Raw genomic sequence first — 22804 nt, forward strand, 5'->3', positions numbered from 1 at the left:
GCTGGGGACCATTATTGTAGCTGGGGACTATTATTGTAGCTGGGGACCATTATTGTAGCTGGGGACCATTATTGTAGCTGGGACCATTATTGTAGCTGGGACCATTATTGTAGCTGGGGACCATTATTGTAGCTGGGACCATTATTGTAGCTGGGGACCATTATTGTAGCTGGGGACCATTATTGTGGGACCATTATTGTAGCTGGGGACCATTATTGTAGCTGGGGACCATTATTGTAGCTGGGGACCATTATTGTAGCTGGGGACCATTATTGTAGCTGCGGACTATTATTGTAGCTGGGGACCATTATTGTAGCTGGGGACCATTATTGTAGCTGAGGACTATTATTGTAGCTGGGGACCATTATTGTAGCTGGGGACTATTATTGTAGCTGGGGACTATTATTGTAGCTGGGGACCATTATTGTAGCTGGGGACCATTATTGTAGCTGGGGACCATTATTGTAGCTAGGGACCATTATTGTAGCTGGGCACCATTATTGTAGCTGGGGACTATTATTGTAGCTGGGGACCATTATTGTAGCTGGGCACCATTATTGTAGCTGGGCACCATTATTGTAGCTGGGGACCATTATTGTAGCTGGGGACCATTATTGTAGCTGGGGACCATTATTGTAGCTGGGGACCATTATTGTAGCTGGGGACCATTATTGTAGCTGGGGACCATTATTGTAGCTGGGGACCATTATTGTAGCTGGGGACCATTATTGTAGCTGGGGACCATTATTGTAGCTGGGGACCATTATTGTAGCTGGGGACCATTATTGTAGCTGGGGACCATTATTGTGGGACCATTATTGTAGCTGGGGACCATTATTGTAGCTGAGGACCATTATTGTAGCTGGGGACCATTATTGTAGCTGGGGACCATTATTGTAGCTGGGGACTATTATTGTAGCTGGGGACTATTATTGTAGCTGGGGACCATTATTGTAGCTGGGGACCATTATTGTAGCTGGGGACCATTATTGTAGCTGGGGACCATTATTGTAGCTGGGGACTATTATTGTAGCTGGGGACCATTATTGTAGCTGGGGACCATTATTGTAGCTGGGGACCATTATTGTAGCTGGGGACCATTATTGTAGCTGGGGACCATTATTGTAGCTGGGACCATTATTGTAGCTGGGACCATTATTGTGGGACCATTATTGTGGGACCATTATTGTAGCTGGGACCATTATTGTAGCTGGGACCATTATTGTAGCTGGGGACCATTATTGTAGCTGGGGACCATTATTGTAGCTGGGGACCATTATTGTGGGACCATTATTGTGGGACCATTATTGTAGCTGGGGACCATTATATATATATATTTATATATAATAACATTTTTGCCTCGTATAAGGTATAATATGTCTTACCAGGGAGTTAAACCTGAGATGGCAAATATTGCAGGATATAAAAGGTTTTCTCTTGGGAGGGGACGGCCCCCCGAACGTATGGTTGATGACGGCCTTCTGCACGGGGTCCATCTGGGAAAGAGAAAGAAATCACTTTGTTAATGAATCTAACGGAGTCCAAACATTTACTTATAAGACGTGAACCCAAAGGCCCCGCCCTGAAAAAACATCTCGGAATTATCCTCCCCTCCAGTGTCATGGCCGCAATCATCATCAATATCATCATCAATATCAATATCATCATCAATATCATCATCATCATCATCAATATCATCATCATCATCATCAATATCATCATCATCAATATCATCATCATCATCATCATCAATAAATATCATCAATAAATATCATCATCATCAATATCATCATCATCAATATCATCATCATCAATATCATCATCATCAATATCATCATCATCAATATCAATATCATCAATATCAATATCATCAATATCAATATCATCATCATCAATATCATCATCATCAATATCATCATCCTCAATATCATCATCATCAATATCAATATCATCATCAATATCATCATCATCATCATCAATATCATCATCATCATCATCAATATCATCATCATCAATATCATCATCATCATCATCAATATCATCAATATCATCATCATCAATATCATCATCATCAATATCATCATCATCAATATCATCATCATCAATATCATCATCATCATCAATATCATCATCATCAATATCATCATCATCAATATCATCAATAAATATCATCATCATCAATATCATCATCATCAATATCATCATCATCAATATCATCATCATCAATATCATCATCATCAATATCAATATCATCAATATCAATATCATCAATATCAATATCATCATCATCAATATCATCATCATCAATATCATCATCCTCAATATCATCATCATCAATATCAATATCATCATCAATATCATCATCATCATCATCAATATCATCATCATCATCATCAATATCATCATCATCAATATCATCATCATCATCATCAATATCATCAATATCATCATCATCAATATCATCATCATCAATATCATCATCATCAATATCATCATCATCAATATCATCATCATCATCAATATCATCATCATCAATATCATCATCATCAATATCAATATCATCATCATCATCATCATCACTAATACCTGGGGATAATGGGAGATTCAGCAAATCCTGTGCTGAGAACAAGTCAACCAGTTGCCCATAGCAACCAATCAGATCGCTGCTTTCATTTTTCAGAGGCCTTTTCAAAAATGAAAGAAGCGATCTGATTGGTTGCTATGGGCAACTGGTTGACTTTTTCTCAGCACAGGTTTTTATGAATCTCCCCCAAATCTCCAGTTTTAACCCCATGTTATATATACAGGAGAACTCTACATATCACAGAGGAGAGGTATATACACCACATGTAACTCCAAGTCACTGACACTTGTGTGAGATCCCACTGTCCACTCAGGAAGAACACTGATTGACAATCAATTTCACATGGAACAGACAACACGTGGAGATTATAGGCAATTATCAAGACACCCCCAATAAAGGAGTGGCTCTGCAGGTGGTGACCACAGACCACTTCTCAGTTCCTATGCTTCCTGGCTGATGTTTTGGTCACTTTTGAATGCTGGCGGTGCTTTCACTCTAGTGGTAGCATGAGACGGAGTCTACAACCCACACAAGTGGCTCAGGTAGTGCAGCTCATCCAGGATGGCCCATCAATGCGAGCTGTGGTAAGAAGGTTTACTGTGTCTGTCAGCGTAGTGTCCAGAGCATGGAGGCGCTACCAGGAGACAGGCCAGTACATCAGGAGACATGGAGGAGGCTGTAGGAGGGCAACAACCCAGCAGCAGGACCGCTACCTCTGCCTTTGTACAAGGAGGAGCAGGAGGAGCACTGCCAGAGCCCTGCAAAATGACCTCCAGCAGGACACAAATGTGCATGTGTCCACTCAAACGGTCAGAAACAGACTCCATGAGGGTGCTATGAGGGCCCGACATTCACAGGTGGGGGTTGTGCTTACAGCCCAACACCGTGCAGGACGTTTGGCATTTGCCAGAGAACACCAAGATTGGCAAATTCCCCACTGGCGCCCTGTGCTCTTCACAGATAAAAGCAGGATCACACTGAGCACATGTGACAGACGTGACAGAGTCTGGAGACGCCGTGGAGAATGTTCTGCTGCCTGTAACATCCTCCAGCATGACCGGTTTGGCGGTGGGTTAGTAATGGTGTGGGGTGGCATTTCTTTGGGGGCCTCACAGCCCTCCATGTGCTTGCCAGAGGTAGCCTGACTGCCATTAGGTACCGAGATGAGATCCTCAGACCCCTTGTGAGACCATATGCTGGTGCGGTTGGCCTTGGGTTCCTCCTAATACAAGACAATGCTAGACCTCATGTGGCTGGAGTGTGTCAGCAGTTCCTACAAGAGGAAGGCATTGATGCTATGGACTGGCCGCCCTTTTCCCTGAATCCGATTGAGCACATCTGGGACGTCTCCCTCCATCCACCACAGACTGTCCAGGAGTTGGCGGATGCTTTAGTCCAGGTCTGGGAGGACATCCCTCAGGAGACCATCCCCCACCTCATCAGGATCATGCCCAGGCATTGTAGGGAGGTCATACGGGCACGTGGAGGCCACACACACTACTGAGCCTCATTGGGACTTGTATTAAGGACATTACATAAAGTTGGATCGGCCTGTAGTGGGATTTTCCACTGTGATTTTGAGTGACTCCATATCCAGACCTCCAGGGGTTCATACATTTCATTTCCATTGATAATTTTTGTGATGATTTTGTTGTCAGCGCATTCAACTATGTAAAGACGAAAGGATTTCATACGATTAGTTCATTCAGATCTAGGACGTGTTATCTTAGTGTTCCCTTTAGTTTTTTTTGAGAAGCGTAGTAATTATAAACCTCCCCTAATTCTCTATCTGTATACTGCTACTATCTCTATGGGATCAGGATATATGGTAGTTATACACATCTCCTCCAGCTCTATCTGTATACTGCTACTATCTCTATGGGATCAGGATATATGGTAGTTATACACATCTCCTCCAGCTCTATCTGTATACTGCTGCTGCTGCTATCTCTATGGGATCAGGATATGTAGTAGTTATATACCTCCCCACCAGCTCTATCTGTATACTGCTGCTATCTCTATGGGATCAGGATATATGGTAGTTATACACATCCCCTCCAGCTCTATCTGTATACTGCTGCTGCTGCTGCTATCTCTATGGGATCAGGATATGTAGTAGTTATATACCTCCCCTCCATCTCTATCTGTATACTGCTGCTATCTCTATGGGATTAGGATATATAGTAGTTATACACCTCCCCTCCATCTCTATCTGTATACTGCTGCTATCTCTATGGGATTAGGATATACTGTATAGTAGTTATACTCCTCCCCTCCAGCTCTATCTGTATACTGCTGCTATCTCTATGGGATCAGGATATATAGTAGTTATACACCTCACCTCCAGCTCTATCTGTATACTGCTGCTGCTATCTCTAAGGGATCAGGATATATAGTAGTTATACATCTCCCCTCTAGCTCTACCTGTATACTGCTGCTATCTCTAAGGGATCAGAATATATAGTAGTTATACCCCTCCCCTCCAGCTCTATCTGTATACTGCTGCTATCTCTATGGGATCAGGATATATAGTAGTTATACAACACCCCTCTAGCTCTATCTGTATACTGCTGCTATCTCTATGAGATCAGGATATATAGTAGTTATACACCTTCCCTACAGCTCTATCTGTATACTGCTGCTATGTCTATACTATAAGTATATATAGTAGTTATACACCTCCCCTCCAGCTCTATCTGTATACTGCTCCTGTTATCTCTATGGGATTAGGATATATAGTAGTTATACACCTCCCCTCCAGCTCTATCTGTATACTGCTGCTGTTTCCATGAGATCAGGATATATAGTAGTTATACACCTCCCCTCCAGCTCTATCTGTATACTGCTGCTATTTCTATGAGATCAGGATATATAGTAGTTATATACCTCTCCTGTTCACACAAGGCATTTTTTGCTACAGTTTTTCTGTTTCACCGTAATTTTTCCAACATCATGGTAAAAGTGGTGATTTTGTACTGAACACAGCTTAAAGACATCAAATCTTCCCAAAACCTCTCAATTGTGATTATAGGTCAAATCACTTTCGCCTCGTGGCAATGAGTCCTATCAGTTCACCAGTGTAAACTCCACTAGCAGCCTAACTGGATGACCAGGTGCAGTGATCAAACACCTGACTCTCAGCCAGAAGATTCCTAGGAAATGTAGGCAGCATTACAGAACCACATCATTGTGGATTTGTAAACCAAAATGGAGCCTATCCCATGCCTGCTACATAAGCAAAAAGAGGTAAACACAAGGCATACGCAAACACCTCTACATTATTCTCTAATAATAGCCTATGCTGCACTATATAAGCAAAATATTTTTTCAGAGTGCTTCTTTAAATAAGTTTATATATACAGTGACCCCTCGACCTACGATGGCCCCGACATACGATCATTTCAACATGCGATGGTCTCTCAGAGGCAGCATCAACATACGATGCTTTTGTATGTCGGGGCCATCGCATAAACGGCTATCCTGCAGCGCTGACTGCTTCACCTACCACCGGATAGCCATTTACGGTGCCCCGTGTGGTCCGCTGATGATCACTTACCTGTCCTCGGGGCTCCGGCGCGTCCTCTTCGGGATCCCCTGCATCGTCGGCGCTCTCCATCCTCGTCATCGCGTCGCTGCGCACGCCGTCCCGTCATCCAATAGGAGCAGCGTGCGTAACGACGTGATGGCGGCGACGGAGAGCGAGGATGCTGGGGAAGCAGAGGCCTTGCCGGAGCGTCGGGGACACCACGGAGACGCGGCGACAGCGATGGACGGCGACATCCAGGGCAGCGGTGACGGTCCGGAGCGGCGGGGACAGGTGAGTACAATTTCCTCTAACAGTGGTCTTCAACCTGCGGACCTCCAGATGTTGCAAAACTACAACACCCAGCATGCCCGGACAGCCGTTGGCTGTCCGGGCATGCTGGGTGTTGTAGTTTTGCAACATCTGGAGGTCCACAGGTTGTAGACCACTGTCCTATTCTTTACATTGCACAGATCCCTCAACATACGATGGTTTCAACAAACGATGGTCCATTTGGAACGGATTACCATCGTATGTTGAGAGGGACCACTGTATGTATATGTATATATATATATATATATATATATATATATATATATATATATATATACAGTGGTCCCTCAACATACAATGGTAATTCGTTCCAAACGACCCATCGTTTGTCGAATCCATCGTATGTTGAGGGATCCGTGCAATGTAAAGTATAGGAAGCTGTACTCACCTGTCCCCGCCGCTCCGCACCAGGTCCTCACCGCTCCCGATGCTGTCCCAGGGGCTCCCGATGCTGTCCCAGGGGCTCCCGATGCTGTCCCGCTGCTCCGGTGTCTTGCGCATCTTCTGCAGGGTCCGGGCCTCGCTTTCTGGTGACGTTATTACGCTGCTGCGCGGCGCGGCGTGCGTAGTGACGTAATAACGACGCCGGAAAGCGAGGCCCGGACCCTGGAGAAGATGCGCAAGACACCGGAGGATCGCGAAGTGGACCCGGAGCAGCGGGAATAGGTAAGTGAACCTGCTGGGGCACATTACACTGCTATCCGACAGTAGCTTAAGCATTTTGCGCTGTCGGATAGCAGTTAATGCGATGGCCCCGACATATAAAAGCATCGTATGTCGATTTTATCATATGTCGGGGCCATCGTAGGTCGGGGGGGGGGGGGTTACTGTATATATATTGCTTCATTCTATAAAATTCGAATGCGTATTATGCGTGTTGCGTGCACGTCTGCGCACAAACACGGGGCGACTCATTACGTGGCGCCCGGGTGGACATGGCGGTGGAGACGTTGCGCCTCAGACAGCCCATTAATCATCACACATTGTCATGCCGCTCACTTCTCTGAATGGGATTTTGGGCCCTGATAACACCTCTCGCCCTCCCAGCTTTGTGCCTTCCAAGACAGATGCACCTGTCTCCTTGGCTAAATAGTTTCGCCAAGAAATACGATCGTCCTTAAACCGCGGCCTCTCTGCTGACAGTCCCACTGGAGATAAGATAATCTCGCTGAGCCTCAGGCCGGGCGCGGGGACAATGCTGCCATTATACAGTAGATTGGGGAAAGTCACCTAACAAAGACTTGATTCTCTCTTAACAGAAGACTCTATCTCCAGGAATTATTTCCGTCCAGGGGCGTATAGATATATACTGTGCGGCGACTCCCAAAAACAAAATTGACTTTACTTCTATCAAATACGACCTCCGAAAACCCATCGTCAAATAGGACCAGGTAATAGCCAATGTGTGCAGCAAAACTTTGGTCTGTATAAACATTAAAGGGGCACTCCACTGGAAAAAATATATTTTTTAAATCAACTGGTGGCAGAAAGTTAAACAGATTTGTAAATTACTTCTATTAAAAAAATCTTAATCCTTCCAGTACTTATCAGCTGCTGTATACTCCACAGGAAGTTCTTTTCTTTTTGAATTTCCTTTCTGCCTGACCACAGTGCTCTCTGCTGACACCTCTGTCCATTTTAGGAACCGTCCAGAGTAGGATAGGTTTGATATGGTGATTTGTTCCTGCTCTGGACAGTTCCTGACATGGACAGAGGTGTCAGCAGAGAGCACTGTGGTCAGACCGGAAAGAACTTTACAACTTCCTGTGAAACATACAGCAGCTGATAAGTACTGGAAGGATTAAGATGTTTAAATAGAAGTCATTTACAAATCTGTTTAACTTTTTGGCACCAGTTGATTAAATTTTTTTTTTTTTTTTACCGGAGTACCCCTTTAAATTGGCGCTGGCGGATTTAAAATCTTCTTATATGTCACAAACCTTAGCAAAACATTAATCCTTCTAATATGCTTGATAAAAATATTATTTCCAATATACACACATACATATATATATATATATATATATATATATATATATATATATATATGTGTATATATATCATGGCTTGTAAAAAAAAAAAAAGACCACTAGGGGTCCCCATAGCATCCAGAACATAATCCTGTCCGGCTGCAGCGTCATCTTTGTCCCAGCTGATGCACAGGCAGGGACAAAGTCCAGGAAGTGAGGGCGGGACTAGCACTCCTCTGTGCTCTCTCCTGTCCTATCAGACTGCAGCATGAAAACAGAGAGGAGGGGGTTACAGAGAAGCCTGCAGTGATTGGATGAAGAGACCCAGCACAGCACAGCAGACTCAGGGAGGAAGATGAGTCAGGCAGAGTGAGGACACGCCCCCTCCAAAGCACAGGATGAAAAATGAAGTGAGCAACAGATAGAAGATATTTGTGAGGGAAATATAGGTGCTGGACCCATAAACATCATATACACATGATCAGGATTAGGGACTGAGTAACAATTTTCCCCCCATCATTCTGCACTCCATACCCCATAATGAGAATGTAAAGATAGAATATTGGAAATTTTGGGGAATTTCTTAAAAATCTAAAGCTTTTTCCCTGCACAGGGCCCCCACCCGGAAGTGCTGTAGTCCAAGTCTTTTTATTTTACTGTTGTCTCTGACCTTTCCCAGCATTCCATGCGGCCGGAGACAATATGTCATAAGTCACATGAAGGGGAGATTCCTCAAAACCTGTGCAGAGGAAAAGCTGACCAGTTGCCCATAGCAACCAATCAGATCGCTGCTTTCATTTCTAACAAGGCCTATGTAAAATGAAAGAAGCGATCTGATTGGTTGCTATGGGCAACTGGGCAACGTTTACTCAGCACAAGTCTTGATGAATCTCCCCCCCATGGTCTCCAGGGGGCGTGGCTATGCTGAAGAGGGTGGGAAGATAGTATGGTGGGAGGGATTTACGCAGGTAAGGCTATATAGCCACACCCCCTGGAGACCATGAGGGAGATTCATCAAGACCTGAGCTGAGGAAACGTTGACCAGTTGCCCATAGCAACCAATCAGATTGCTTCTTTCATTTTTAACAAGACCTCTGCAAAATGAAAGAAACGATCTGATTGGTTGCTATGGGCAACTGGTCAACTTTTCCTCTGGACAGGTTTTGATAAATCTCCCCCCATGTGACTTATAATAAAATGTAATCTGCAGGTCGGCCGGTATCAACTGAATCAGTCGGCACTAGGACCATGCGGACATTGCCGGTCATTATAGACCACTATGTATTCCGAGGGCTCTTGTACACCATGCAGCGGAATCCCATGCATGGGCAGTGTTTAACAACCAGGGTGCCTCCAGCTGTTGCAATACTACAACTCCCAGCATGCCCGGACAGCCTTCGGCTGTCCGGGCATGCTGGGTGTTGTAGTTTTGCAACACACTGGTTAGGAAACACTGCTCTAGGGGTTAATATAGATGTAAATTGCGTCTCTCTCGACTGCGATAAATGGTCAAAAAGTGCAAATGACGGTACATTTTGTTCTTAGCGGGAACAACCAACATCTCATGCCGCATCACTCGGCTCAGCGCACGCAGCGCTTTCTGCACAGCTTCTTGTTTGATCTATAGAAGCAGCGTGAGTCCGGTTCATCTTCATCTCGGCGAGTAATGTGGTTGGTAAATATGTAAAGTGCATTTCCAGCAAAGAGAACCTCTTCAGGGTACGTGGCCGATGGTGAAGAAGAAACATTCATTTCTTCAAATTTTTTTATGTCTTATATATTATATAATCTATATATCTCATGTAAAAAACAAACAAAAAGTATGTCGGCTCCCACCAGTGCCTTGCCCCTGCATCCTGCTCCGTATCGATCCCGCTTGTGACGCCAACAGCCTGCTCCCACTGACATCCATAACCTGTAATTATTATTCTCCAAAAATACATCCAGACCCCTTTTAAATTCTTTTACAGAGTTCCCCATGACCACCTCCTCAGGGAGAGAATTCCACAGTCTCACTGCTCTTACAGTAAAGAACCCCCGTCTGTGCTGGTGTAGAAACCTTCTTTCCTCTAGACGTAGAGGATGCCCCCTTGTTATAGATACAGTCCTGGGTAGAAATAGATCATGGAGAGATCTCTGTACGGTTGATGCACCCCATGATTTTATTTGCCTTGGCAGCAGCTGCCCGACACTGGTCACTACAGCTAAGTTTACTGTTAACTAAGACCCCTAAATCCTTTTCCATGTCAGTCGTCCCAAGTTTACTCCCATTTAATACATAATCTCAGCCCGGATTTTTCCTCCCCATGTGCATTACCTTACATTTATCAGTGTTAAACCTCATCTGCCACTTCCCACCCAAACCTCCAACCTATCCAGATCCATTTGTAACACTGCACTGTCCTCTATTGTGTTATCTACTATACACAGTGCACTGTCCTCTATAGTGTTATCTACTATACCCAGTGCACTGTCCTCTATTGTGTTATCTACTATACACAGTACACTGTCTTCTATTGTGTTATCTACTATACACAGTGCACTGTCCTCTATAGTGTTATCTACTATACATAGTGCACTGTCCTCTAGAGTGTTATCTACTATACACAGTGCACTGTCTTCTATTGTGTTATCTACTATACACAGTGCACTGTCCTCTATGGTGTTATCTACTATACACAGTGCACTGTCCTCTAGAGAGTTTACCACTTTACAGAGTTTAGTATCATCTGCAAAGATTTCTACTCTACTATTCAGCCCCTCTACAAGGTCATTAATAAATGTGAAAATCTAAACTGGCCCAAAGCCCAACCAGTTTGGGGGCACAGCAGGTCCGCAGCTGTTGCCCCTTACAGAAGGTCCAAGCACACAACCCTATGTGTGATGTAAGGAAACTAGAATTGAGTCACCAAGATTCACCAAACCCGAATGTAATAAATTGTTTAGGCTTCTAAAAGTTGTCTCACTTTCCAAATGTTCCGATTCGCTGGAGAAGTCTGGAATGAGACGGTCCAAGGCGCTTGACCCTTAGGATGAAGATTCATCTTAACACTTTACGGGCGCTGATTCAATCCCGTATGTGTCTGACAATGTGATGGATGGGATGAGGGAAATACCGGGGTGACCTTTTGGGTGACAGATGCCCCGTGTTTCCTTCAGAATGCAGAGATGAATAGTGTTGATCTAAAACCCCCTCTTGGGTTAATAACTATAAAAATACAGTAAAATCTTCCTTAGCGGACACCTCCCAATAGGGGACACCTCCCAATAGTGGACACCTCCCAATAGTGGACACCTCCCAATAGGGGACACCTACCAATAGGGGACACCTCCCAATAGGGGACACCTCCCAATAGGGGACACCTCTTAATAGAGGGACACCTCCCAATAGGAGACACCTCCCAATAGTGGACACCTCCCAATAGAGGACACCTCCCAATAGCGGACAGTTTTTAATTCCCTGGCAGAGTCCCATAAGACAATGTATTTGCACCCTCCGAATAGGGGAAACTTCCAATAGTGGACGCGGACACAAAGAATAGGGGACAAAACACTCACAATAGGGGACAACCAGGCTTATGTTCCGGCCCTACCCTGTACACAGGGCTGCCATCAGGGGGTACAGCCAATACCCCAGTAAGGGGCCCAGGCCCCCGCTGCACCCCCTGCAGAAGCCCCAGCACAGAAGCAGAAGTGCAATGTTTAAACAGTGGTCTCCTGCTTCTGTACGTCCGCCGGCCACATCATTCACCCCCCCCTTCCCTGATTCCCCCCCCCACCCGTGCCACTTTATTACCCCTGTGCCAAATAATTTCCTCTTAACCCCCCCAGGGCTATTTAATTCCCCCTTTATTGTCCTATATGCAAATTCATCGCCCCCTCTTTACCACCCCCTGTGCCTTTTTATTCCCCCTTTATCCCCCTCTGCCACTTCATAAAGAGGGGGTGATGAATTTACACAGGGGGTAAAAATGGGGAATGAAATCAAGGGGAAATGTTCTGGCACAGAGGGTAAGGGGGGGATAATTTGGCATAGTGCATAGGGGAATAATTTGGCACAGGGTATAAAGGGGGATGAAATGATACAGGGGAGGTATAAGGGGAGGTTAAAGGACACTGGGAGATTGTACTGTAATATGGCTTTTTATCATGTTTTATAGGTAATTACACTCTGCAGTGAGTACAGGACAGGATTCCGTCATTTAGAAAGAATTTTGAGCATTTTTCCCAATAGGGGACATCTCTCCATAGCGGCCACTTTTTTATTCCCCGTGAGTGTCCACTAAAATAATACTATGAACAGACAGATACTCACCGCATTGAAGTTTGGGAAGAGGCTAAGTGGAGAAACTCCATTGATCCTGAATGTTAATAGATGCTTGATGTCCAGATGTGTTTGGATGGCTCGGCTGGGTATCCCTAGAGAAGCCAACAATGGACCTCCAGGAGTGGGGGCACCTAGAACACAAGAAGCTTATGAGATATGTGCCCACAAGATATGAGATCACAGAACAAGACATGATCAGGTTCTACAGACATTCTAAGACTTTCATGAAATGACCGAATATTAGACCGGGTTCACACATTGCAGTTGCATCTCACATGCTTGGTCATCAGATGTGACCAGAACCCTTATATCAATGGTCTCCTAATTGTGGACATTGAGATGGTGCAAACCTTTCCATTTCAACAAACCTTACATTAATCTAGCAAATATAAGAAACTTTGTAGCACATCTTATCAGAGTGTTTACAAGACGGACTCACAGCCCATAGAGAGATCAGATTACATGCTGCCTATACAATGCTATGTAGAGGGAAGGGCTAAGGAGGGAGATGGGAGGAAGAGTGAGTTCAGAAACAAAAAGAGACTGAAAATAGTCAACTGTAAGTATTAGACCTCACCCCGTGGCTTAAAGGGGTACTCTGGTGGAAAACTTTTTTTTTTTTTTTTTTTTAGATCAACTGGTGCCAGAAAGTTAAACAGATATGTAAATTACTTCTATTGAAAAATCTTAATCCTTCCAGTACTTATTAGCTGCTGAACACTACAGAGGAAATTATTTTATTTTTGGAACACAGAGCTCTCTGCTGACATCACGAGCACAGTCCTCTCTGCTGGCATTTCTGTCCATTTTAGGAACTGTCCAGAGCAGCATAGGCTTGCTATGGGGATTTTCTCCTACTCTGGACAGTTCCTAAAATGGACAGAAATGTCAGCAGAGAGCACTGTGTTCCAAAAAAAAAAAAAAAATTCTTCTGTAGTATTCAGCAGCTAATAAGTACTGGAAGGATTAAGATTAATTTACAAATCTGTTTAACTTTCTGGCACCAGTTGATTTAAAATAAATAAATAAATAAATAAATAAAGGGTTTTACATTGGAGTACCCCTTTAAGCCATGGGGTGAAGTCTAATACTTACAGTTGACTATTTGCAGTCTCTTTTTGTTTCTGAACTCACTCTTCCTCCCATCTCCCTCCTTAGGCCTTCCCTCTACATAGCATTGTATAGGCAGCATGTAATCTGATCTCTCTATGGGCTGTTAGTCTGTCTTGTAAACACTCTGATAAGATGTGTTACAAAGTTTCTTATATTTGCTTGATTAAAGGAGAACTACGGGATTGAAAATTTTATCCCCTATCCTAAGGATAGGGGATAAGTTTCAGATCGCGGGGGGTCCGACCGCTGGTGCCCCCCACGATCTCCCGTACGGGGCCCCGGCTCTCTGGTTAGAGAGGGCGTGTTGACCACCGCACGAAGCAGCGGCCAACACGCCCCCTCCATACACCGCCATGGGAGAGCCAGAAATTGCCGAAGGCAGCGCTTCGGCTCTCCCATAGCAGTAAATGGAGGGCGCGTGTCAGCCGCCGCCTCGTGCAGTGGTCGACACACGCTCTCTATGCAGAGAGCCGGGGCCCCGTACGGGAGATCGTGGGGGGCCCCAGCAGTCGGACCCCCCGCGATCTGAAACTTATCCCCTATCCTTTGGATAGGGGTTAACATTTTCAATCCCGTAGTTCTCCTTTAATGCAAGGTTTGTTGAAATGGCCATTTATAGGGTTTTTTCTTAATTTCCAATTTATTGGTCTCCTGTCCAGAATAGCACGACTTCTAGGGTCCACTAGGATCCTCCTTGTTCAGTAGTACATGGGTCCCCAATCATGCTTAATCGGCAAACTCATTTAAGCTGGGGGAAGGGGCATCTTCATTCTAGTCAATCTAGTGGGTCGTAGAGTAATATTTTTGGTAATAACCATGATCACACATACATATCACGTAAAAGGGAACCTCCATTTTACCATCAAACAAAAAACATACATATACCGTGACAGACAGTCCCAGTATGTAAGAGTTTACAACTTCAAGGTTATTCCAAGATTAAACCAGATTGGCAAAATGGAATATATATCGGATTGTCATTTTACACAATCTGTAAGAAGAAACAAGGGCCATACAAAGAAGAACAGTCATATTTTGGATGAGCCACATGTGGCAGATCTATTGTACATTTTATCTGCAGAAGAAGATGTAACCTTGTTAAATTTAATCTTTAACACAGTGGTTGCCAACCGCTTAGGACCTGCTAGATGTGCCGCAGAGAAAAAAGCTTTTTGATTGTGAAAAAGTCAAATAGCCATGCAAACATTTCGGATAAATAGCTGAAAGTAACGACTATATTTTACCACAATTTCTACAGAAATCCATTAGTAAATGAGTGAACAATATCTGCAGTATGTGAACACAGACTAAATGTTCCGCTCTCATTCTTTCGCCCACCACTTCCTTTTTATAGATGCTGGTATAAGGGATGATGTATCAGTATAAGGAATGATGTGTCAGTATAAGGGATGATGTATCAGTATAAGGGATGATGTGTCAGTATAAGGGATGATGTGTCAGTATAAGGGATGATGTGTCAGTAGAAGGGATGACGTATCAGTATAAGGAATGATGTCAGTATATGGGATGACGTGTCAGTATAAGGGATGACATGTCAATATAGAGGATGACGTGTCAGTATAAGGGATGACGTGTCAGTATAAGGGATGACGTATCAGTATAGGGGATGGTGTATCAGTATAAGGGATGACGTGTCAGTATAAGGGTTGACGTGTCAGTATAAGGGATGGTGTATCAGTATAAGAGATGACGTGTCAGTATAAGGGATGACGTGTCAGTATAAGGGATGACGTGTCAGTATAAGGGATAACGTGTCAGTATAAGGGTTGACGTGTCAGTATAAGGGATGACGTGTCAGTATAAGGGATGATGTGTCAGTATAAGGGATGACGTATCAGTATAAGGGATGACGTGTCAGTATAAGGGATGACGTGTCAGTATAAGGCATGACGTATCAGTATAAGGGATGACGGGTCAGTATAAGGGATGACGGGTCAGTATAAGGGATGACGTGTCAGTACAGGGGATGACGTATCAGTATAAGGGATGGCGTGTCAATATAGAGGATGACGTGTCAGTATAAGGGATGACGTATCAGTATAAGGGATGACGTGTCAGTATAAGGGTTGACGTGTCAGTATAAGGGATGGTGTATCAGTATAAGAGATGACGTGTCAGTATAAGGGATGACGTGTCAGTATAAGGGTTGACGTGTCAGTATAAGGGATGAAGTGTCAGTATAAGGGATGACGTGTCAGTATAAGGGATGACGTGTCAGTATAAGGGATGACGTATCAGTATAAGGGATGACGTATCAGTATAAGGGATGACGTGTCAGTATAAGGGATAACATATCAGTATAAGGGATGAAGTGTCAGTATAAGGGATGGCGTGTCAGTATAAGGGATGACGTATCAGTATAAGGGATGACGTATCAGTATAAAGGATGACGTGTCAGTATAAAGGATGACGCAGTATAAGGGATGACGTGTCAGTATAAGGGATGAGGTGTCAGTATATAGGATGACGCAGTATAAGGGATGACATGTCAGTATAAAGGATGACGTGTCAGTATAAGGGATGACGTATCAGTATAAGAGATGACGTGTCAGTATAAGGGATGACGTGTCAGTATAGGGGATGACGTGTCAGTATAGGGGATGACGTGTCAGTATAAGGGATGACGTATCAGTATAAGGGATGACGTGTCAGTATAAGGGATGACGTGTCAGTATAAGGGATGACGTGTCAGTATATGGGATGACGTGTCAGTATATGGGATGACGTGTCAGTATAGGGGATGACACATCAGTATAAGGGATGATGTGTCAGTATAAGGGATGACGTATCAGTATAACGGATGAGGTGTCAGTATAAGGGATGACGTGTCAGTATAAGGGATGACGTATCAGTATAGGGGATGGCGAGTCAGTATAAGGGATGACGTGTCAGTATAAGGGATGACGTGTCAGTATAAGGGATGGCGTGTCAGTATAAGGGATGGCGTATCAGTATAAGGGATGACGTGTCAGTATAAGGGATGACATGTCAGTATAAGGGATGACGTATCAGTATAAGGGATGACGTGTCAGTATAAGGGATGACGTGTCAGTATAAGAGATGACGTGTCAGTATAGGGGATGACGTGTCAGTATAAGGGATGACGTATCAGTATAAGGGATGACGTGTCAGTATAAGGGATGACGTGTGAGTATAAGGGATGTCGTGTCAGTATAACGGATGACGTGTCAGTATAAGGGATGACGTGTCAGTATAGGGGATGACGTGTCAGTATAAGGGATGACGTGTCAGTATAAGGGATGACGTGTCAGTATAGGGGATGACGTGTCAGTATAGGGGATGACGTGTCAGTATTAGGGATGGCGTGTCAGTATAAGGGATGACGTGTCAGTATACGGGGATGACGTGTCAGTATAAGGGATGACGTGTCAGTATAAGGGATGACGTGTAAGTATGAGGGATGACGTGTCAGTATGAGGGATGACGTGTCAGTATAAGGGATGACGTGTCAGTATTAGGGATGACGTGTCAGTATTAGGGATGACATGTCAGTATAAGGGATGACGTGTCAGTATGAGGGATGACGTGTCAGTATTAGGGATGACGTGTCAGTATGAGGGATGACGTGTCAGTATGAGGGATGACGTGTCAGTATAAGGGATGACATGTCAGTATGAGGGATGACGTGTCAGTATTAGGGATGACGTGTCAGAATAAGGGATGACGTGTCAGTATGAGGGATGACGTGTCAGTATGAGGGATGACGTATCAGTATAAGGGATGACGTATCAGTATAAGGGATGACTCATGCTTAAACCATGAAATATATATTAGAAAATATAATGGAAAACTATTGTAAATGTAATAGCAAATGACAGCAACTCTTATCAAAGATCTAACCCGTCTCCCAGGCCTTTATATACCCCCCGCTTGTTTTTTCTTTCTGGACTCAGGCCTAACACCAATTCAGTGTCATGTCTTCTCCAGATATTCCTCTATTGTCTGAGTGTTCTGTAGAACATAAAAAAATGATTCGACATCAAGATGGGAGAAACTGCTTCTTTTCAGTCATAAAAGGACGCAGACGGCAGAAGCCCGGCAGAGATAAAGTGACCTCTTTCTGGTTAAAAACGGCCTATTGAAATCCTTATCAGCGTCCCCAAACTGCTTCTAACTACAGGCATGGAAAACGCAGCAGCAGCCCACTCGAGCGTGACATTGTTCAAATTAATTCACAAATCCCCTGGAGGGGAAATCTGGGAATCGTTTATAGAAAGAAAAGACTAAACTAAATCTATATTTTTAGAAAGAATAAAAACCAATAGCAAAAATAAATAAATAAATAATAAAATTATAATATATATATATATATATATATATATATATATATATATACATATATAAAAAATATAATAATAATAAAAAAAGACAATCAAATGGAGAGCAAAACCGATCAATAGTGGTCGGTCGTCTCTTATTTCCATTTTGATCCTGATAGAAAGAAAAGAACTCACCAAGCCGTGTCCAGTCATATCTGTCCCTAAACCTCCGTGTACTTGAAGGAACTCACCAGGCTGTGTCCATGTCATCTCTCCCCTGAGTCCCTGAAGTGAATCACCAAGCTTTGTCCAGTCATCTTTGTCCCTAAACCCCTGTGTCCTTGAAGGATCTCAAAAAATAGTTTTCCACCGGAGTACCCCTTTAACTTTTTGGCCTCAGTGCAAAATGCTACGTGTGGTGGAAACCCAACATTGTCCATCCCCCTGAGCACACCATAGCCACAGTGAAACATGTTGGTCGTAGCATCACGCTGTGGGAAAATTGGTCACAATTGATGGAAAGATGGATGGAGCCAAATACAAGGCAATCCATGAAGGAAATCTGATGCGGCTTGCAAAAGACTTAAAGGGGTACTCCACTGCCCCAGCTTCCGGAACATTTAGTTCCGAACACTGGGTGTGGGCTGCGGAGGTTATGACTTCATGGCCATGACCCCTCAATACTAGTCTATGGGAGGGGGCGTGGTGGGAGGGGAGTATCCCTTTAATCCCCATGCAGCACTATTCCCAGGGAAATGAAAAGGGTTGTCCAGGGATTGAATATTTTATTACAAAGAACCTCAGGTTCAGAAACAATATAAAAAAAGATGCATACTCCCCTGCCCTGATCCCCTGCTGTTACCATAGCTCCTGGTCACCTGTGCCTTCAGCTTTTTCCTGTGATATGTGGACCCCACAGGAATCGCTTGCACAGAACTTCATCAGAAGAAGATAAAAGCAGAGAGCAGCGGGGACCGGGAGCTGTCGTAACGGCAGAGGATCAGGTAACTTGAGTATCTCTAGACTTTGGAGTACAGTTCTGTGCACCACTGTAAAAATAATATAGCTGAGCTACAGAAGAGTCCGATTGATGAAACTAGATTAAAGGGGTTATCTGGCCAAAGACATATTATCCTGGGGGGGCCCGCCTCTGGGACCCCCCACGATCTCCGTGCAGCACCCGCATTCTATGCAAGGCTGCGTCTCCAGGGACTTGAGACGTGATGTAACGCCACGCCCCCTCCATTCATGTCTATGGGAGGGGGCGTGACGGCTGTCACGCCCCCTCCCATAGACATGAATGGAGAGGGCGTGGTGTGACATCACGAGGGGTGTGGCGTTACGTCACATGTCGTCCCGGATAACCCCTAAGGCTAATTACATAGGATACATTTCCTCATTGAGGAGAAGCAGTTTCTATATGGAGAATTATTGTTTTTAAAAAAAATTTTTTTTTAGGGCAATGCAACATGAGAAATGTATATAGACATTAGCTCTCCCCCAGAAGAAATTAAAGGGGTACTCCGGTGGGAATACCCCTTTAATTTAATTGGTCGACCATGTTTTTGCCTGCGGTCGGGAAACCGCATACGGCCGAAAACGAAGCCGACCGGAGGCTGCGGTTCACTCCGGTCGGCTCATAGACATACATTAAATACGGTTCCCGAATACGGCTGAGTGCGGGCGCCGCGATTAAGCCCCGCCCCCTCCTCCCAACCGTATACGGGAGCCGTATTTAACAAAACGTGGTGTGAACCCACCCTAAAAGAGACTCTCCACAAAAATATTTGTTTATACAGTGCGCCTTAGGCTATTACTGGAGAATAATGTAGAGGTTCTTGTGTATACCTGGTGCTTACCTGTCTGAGTTGATGTGGCAGGCAAGGGCTTTTCAGCCATTTCTGATTGCAGTGATGGATTTGCAGCCTACATGTCCCATGAATCCACTGGATGAGGGTGTGGGATTTGATCACTGTACCTGGTCATCTAATTAGCTAGCGCTGGTGTTTAGCCAGATGCTTAAGAGGGTTGGTGTTGGTTCACATAATGTGCAGTTTTGCTGCATTTTCTTGTTTAAAGTGTGTGTGTGTGTGTTTTTTTTAAAGAGAAATAGAACTGGGAGGTGTATAACGGCCATATATCCTGATCCTATAGAATTAGCAGCAGCAGTATACAGATAGAGCTGGAGAGGAGGTGTATAACTACTATATATCCTGATCACATAGAGATAACAGCAGTATACAGACAGAGCTGGAGGGGAGTTGTATAACTACTATATATATCCTGATCACATAGTGATAACGGAAGTATAGAGATTGAGCTGGAGGGGAGGTATTTAAAGGGGTTATCCAGGAAAAAACTTTTTTCTATATATCAACTGGCTCCAGAAAGTTAAACAGATTTGTAAATTACTTCTATTAAAAAATCTTAATCCTTTCTGAAGTTAAGGTTGTTCTTTTCTGTCTAAGTGCTCTCTGATGACACCTGTCAAGCAAATCCCCATAGCAAACCTCTTCTAAACGTGGCGTTTCCCGAGACAGGTGTCATCAGAGAGCACTTAGACAGAAAAGAATAACCTTAACTTCAGAAGCTCATAAGTACTGAAAGGATTAAGATTTTTTAATAGAAGTAATTTACAAATCTGTTTAACTTTCTTCAGCCAGTTGATTATATATATATATATATATATATATATATATATATCAAGTTTTTTCCTGGAATACCCCTTTAACTAGTATATATCCTGACCTAATAGTGATAGCAGCAGCAGTATACAGATAGAGCTGGAGGGGAGGTGTATAGCTACTTCATAGTCTGATCCCATATAGATAACAGCAGCAGTATACACATAGAGCTGGCTGACGTATATCCTGATCACATAGAGATGGCAGTAGTATACAGACAGAACTAGAGGGGAGGTGTATATCTACTATATATCCTGATCTCATAGACGCAGCAGTATACAGATAGAGCTGGAGAGGAGGTGTATAACTAATATATATGTGCTCGGCATGTAGTTTTGCAACAGCTGGTGGCACACTGTTCGGAAAACATGGAATCCGAATATATGTAAGGTACATGTTCATCTTTAATGCCTAAAGTGTGACACGACAGGATCAATTAATAGCCAAGGAATCGTCGGAGTGCTTATATATATATATATGTGTGTGTGTGTGTGTATATGTAGAGAGAGAGTACATGCACCATAGTGATTGCCTAATAAACTACAGTACAGATATGTTACATAATGCCATTTTTTATTTTACTTACAAGAGCAATAAAAAGAACATGCAGTCGTACAGTGAAAAAAGTCCAATAATCTTTGGAAGAAGTTAAAGTCTTATTAAGTCCACCGGAGAAGCGCTGACATAGATATAGTGCCACCTTCATAGAATAAGACAAAAAATAAGCACAAGTATTTCAACTACACCAATGTGTGAGCCGCCAATGTATAATGTCCCAATGGACCACAAAAAATCCTAAAAAAAAAAAGTATAAACGTACTATGACTGGATCATTGCGAAGTACTATAACAGGTTCACACGGCCGGAAAACACGGCCAGACATTCCGCACATTTGCTTGATTCGGCGGCACTACGCCGCTCGGAAATGTGCCGTCTTCGTAATGGCAATGCATTTCCTAGTGGAATCCGCAAACACATTGAATCGGTGAAATGTTTTTTGGGAATGACCGGATTTCCGCCAGGTGCATAGTGCGGCAGAATCCCATTAAAGAGGTACTCCACTGCCCCAGTGTCCAGAGCTTTTTGTTCCAAACGCTGGGTGCAGGAGTCGTGACATCATTGAGGGTTCATGGTGTAATGTTAGGAGGGGCGTGGCCGTGCAGTCACAACCCCCACAGCCAGCATTCGGAACAAAATGTTCTGGATACTGGGGCAGTGGTGTACCCCTTTAAAATGAATGGGACTCTGCTGCAGCAGAATTTCCGAATATTCAAGGGGAATTCTGCTTGGATATTCCGCCATATGCACATGGCCGTAAAAGCAAGAGCAAATGGAAACAAAGCAAAATTCTGCTTGACCAGGAAAGTTCTACACAAGCAGCCTGGACTGTCCATCATTCTAGATTATCGGGCATAGAGAAAAATACAAAAAAGACTAACAAATATGTTGAAATGGAATTTCCCATATTAGGCTAAGTTCACACTGTGGTTCTGCTCCGACCAGTTCTGGGTCTGTTACTAATTTTTTTTGTGTGCGAAACGGACCAAGAACGGGTCGGAGCACAACCGACACCACCAGTTCAAATTGACTTAAATGGGGTCAGTCGGGTGTCCGGTATTTAACAAGAGTTGATCGTCCTTACCGGAGGACAATGGCAGTATGAATGGGCCCTCAGACTGGGTTTACATCAGCGTTTGACCTTGATACCATTAGTGGCTCATTAACATTGCCGATCCGGTATATGGAGCTCCGTTGGCCAGTCCATTGAAATGACGGTAAAATACCAGATCCCCATCGAACCCCATTCAAGTCAAAGGGATCAGTCGGTATTAGTTGTGCTCCGACCAGTTTAATGGCAATATGAACGGGTTGGAGCACAACTGACTCCACTGGGTCACCAAAGGATCCTATTGACCTAAATGGGGTCTGTCAGGGTAGGAAAAAACAACAGTACATGTCTATTTTTTTT

General features: G+C 43.9%; 1 protein-coding gene across 6 annotated transcripts in view; it reads right to left on the reverse strand.

Moving 5' to 3' along the window:
* The window catches only part of ZNF385C (zinc finger protein 385C), a 299586-nt gene that overhangs the window by 47218 nt on the left and 229564 nt on the right, over positions 1–22804 (reverse strand). For all 6 annotated transcript variants that reach the window (XM_056548836.1, XM_056548837.1, XM_056548835.1 and 3 more), the window contains 2 exons: positions 12726–12868; positions 1386–1496 (listed from right to left, as the gene is read on the reverse strand). In XM_056548836.1, coding sequence (XP_056404811.1) covers positions 1386–1496; positions 12726–12868 — 254 coding nt within the window. The remainder of the gene's footprint in view (positions 1–1385; positions 1497–12725; positions 12869–22804) is intronic.

Source organism: Hyla sarda, chromosome 12 (assembly GCF_029499605.1).
Source record: "Hyla sarda isolate aHylSar1 chromosome 12, aHylSar1.hap1, whole genome shotgun sequence".
Lineage (NCBI taxonomy): Eukaryota > Metazoa > Chordata > Amphibia > Anura > Hylidae > Hyla > Hyla sarda.